Genomic DNA, 1,897 nt, shown 5'->3' with positions numbered 1-1,897 from the left:
TATGTGTGTGTGTGTGTATATATGTATATATGTATATTAATCATATAATCTGTGTATGTATAATACACATGTAAACATTATATATCGTCAATACATCAGATATGATACATATAAAAAGTATACACACACATTATATACACATATAGACACGCAGCAATGCAATGGTCAGACGCAGAAACACTACACATTTTTCCGTCACTTTGATTGGCTGACAGAAGCACAAAGAGCGATATACAAACAAATCTGTCAGCACAATACCTATAGCTACGACTGACTGGCAAAGAATTCATTAGACATTTGCATGTGGGTATAGAGCCCAGAGCATGTATGATATGTAACATATAGAACTTTTCTGAAGGTATCAATTTTAATAAAAGAAATTTACCTCAGCATTGTAAAACTTGGTCTTTACGTCAAGTGGTTTCAGGACCTGGTGCAATAAAGATATATAAATACACAAGCAAATAAATAAATAAATAAATAAATAAATAAATAAATAAATAATAATAATAATATAACAAACGACATTTATATTGCGCTCAACCCTGATTAAAGTGTACAGGCTCTGAGCACTTTACAATACAGTACAACATACAACAGTAACATAAAACGTCGTGTTCTGACTAAAAGAAAATTACTCCAAATATTCATCTGATTAATTTAAGAACAGAAACGACTTCAGCTGACATTTGAAATTATCAAAAAATAAAATGGGTTCGTTTGTGGGTAGTGGTTTCCTTTGGTTAAGATGTATTTCCATTACATAAGCCCCACCACAACAACAATGCATCAATTACTTATTCGTGTAAAAAAACAAAAAAACAATTTTATGTAAAAAAAATAGGCCCAACTGAGCAAACTAGTCTTGCTTTTGTCAAGATGTCCTCACATTAAACAAGCACCACCACAACAATGCAACCATCACTGGATATCGTCAAAAAATAGGCCAAGTTGTGGGCAGTGGTTTACTTAATTAAGTCAAGTTAGCTTTTTAGTTTTAGTAGAGGTTTTGCGGAGCTCACAACTGCATTAGGTCATTGAGCGCCAAGGGGTGGTTGTCAACAGAGAAGTCCAAAAGGGGAATCAGACTTACTCTGTTCACCTCTCTCTTGCCTCAACAGCACAAAGTCTGCTTCGACTATCAAGGCACCCCGGAAGTACCGGGTCACAAGAGTGTGCAGTGTGACAAACATACAAAAGAGGCAGAGGAAAAATGACGATAGTAAGGATTATTAGGAAAGAAAAAGCTTTTCCCGAGATGCCTCAAAATTAGTACATGTACGAGTGAACCAAGGGAAGTAACCTCACCTGAAATTTGAAGAACTTTCGAAACTGCATTCGCTCCCCTGACGTGAGCATATAGCTGACGGCACACACCAGTCTGAAACGTCCAAAGGGGAGTTTGGTTTTAGCCACAGTTGTTTGTTTTTTAGTTTTAGCGAGCGTTTTACGGAACTTGCAACACAATAAGGTCATATAAGTGCCAAAGATTAGAGGTGTCACAAGAGAGTAACAAACACACAAAAAAAGAAGGAGGAGAAATCTTGACGGTAGATGTTTGATAGGAAAGAAGGAGCAAACCACACCAGACCACCCGCCGTCCACCCACTAGCCAGAGTTTTACGGCACTTGCAACACAAATAGATCATAAAAGTACCGAAGATTGGAGGTGTTACTACAAGAGAGTTATAAAAATTAATTTAAAAATGAAAGAGGAAATATATGGATGATAGATGTTTGAATAGGAACAAAGGAGCAAACCACACCAGAGCACCCGCCAACCACTCACTCGAAAGGAGCTGAGGTTAAAAAGAGATGCCGTTTGGAGAGAGAAAGACAGACAGAGAGAGATAGAGAGAGAATGTGTGTGAGATACACACACACACAGAGAGAGAGA

General features: G+C 37.3%; 1 protein-coding gene across 1 annotated transcript in view; it reads right to left on the bottom strand.

Annotated features, from left to right (window-relative positions):
* Nucleotides 1-1,897, bottom strand: part of LOC101861020 (trafficking protein particle complex subunit 13) — a gene marked incomplete at its 5' end in the record, with an annotated part of 29,107 nt that overhangs the window by 23,260 nt on the left and 3,950 nt on the right. The window contains 2 exon segments of the mRNA XM_013090903.2: nt 386-430; nt 1,309-1,381. Coding sequence (XP_012946357.1) covers nt 386-430; nt 1,309-1,381 — 118 coding nt within the window.

This window comes from Aplysia californica, unplaced genomic scaffold, assembly GCF_000002075.1.
Source record: "Aplysia californica isolate F4 #8 unplaced genomic scaffold, AplCal3.0 scaffold01658, whole genome shotgun sequence".
Classification (NCBI taxonomy): Eukaryota; Metazoa; Mollusca; class Gastropoda; order Aplysiida; family Aplysiidae; genus Aplysia; species Aplysia californica.
The sequence above is the reverse complement of the archived record's forward strand: the minus strand, read 5'-3'. Positions and strand labels throughout refer to the sequence as shown.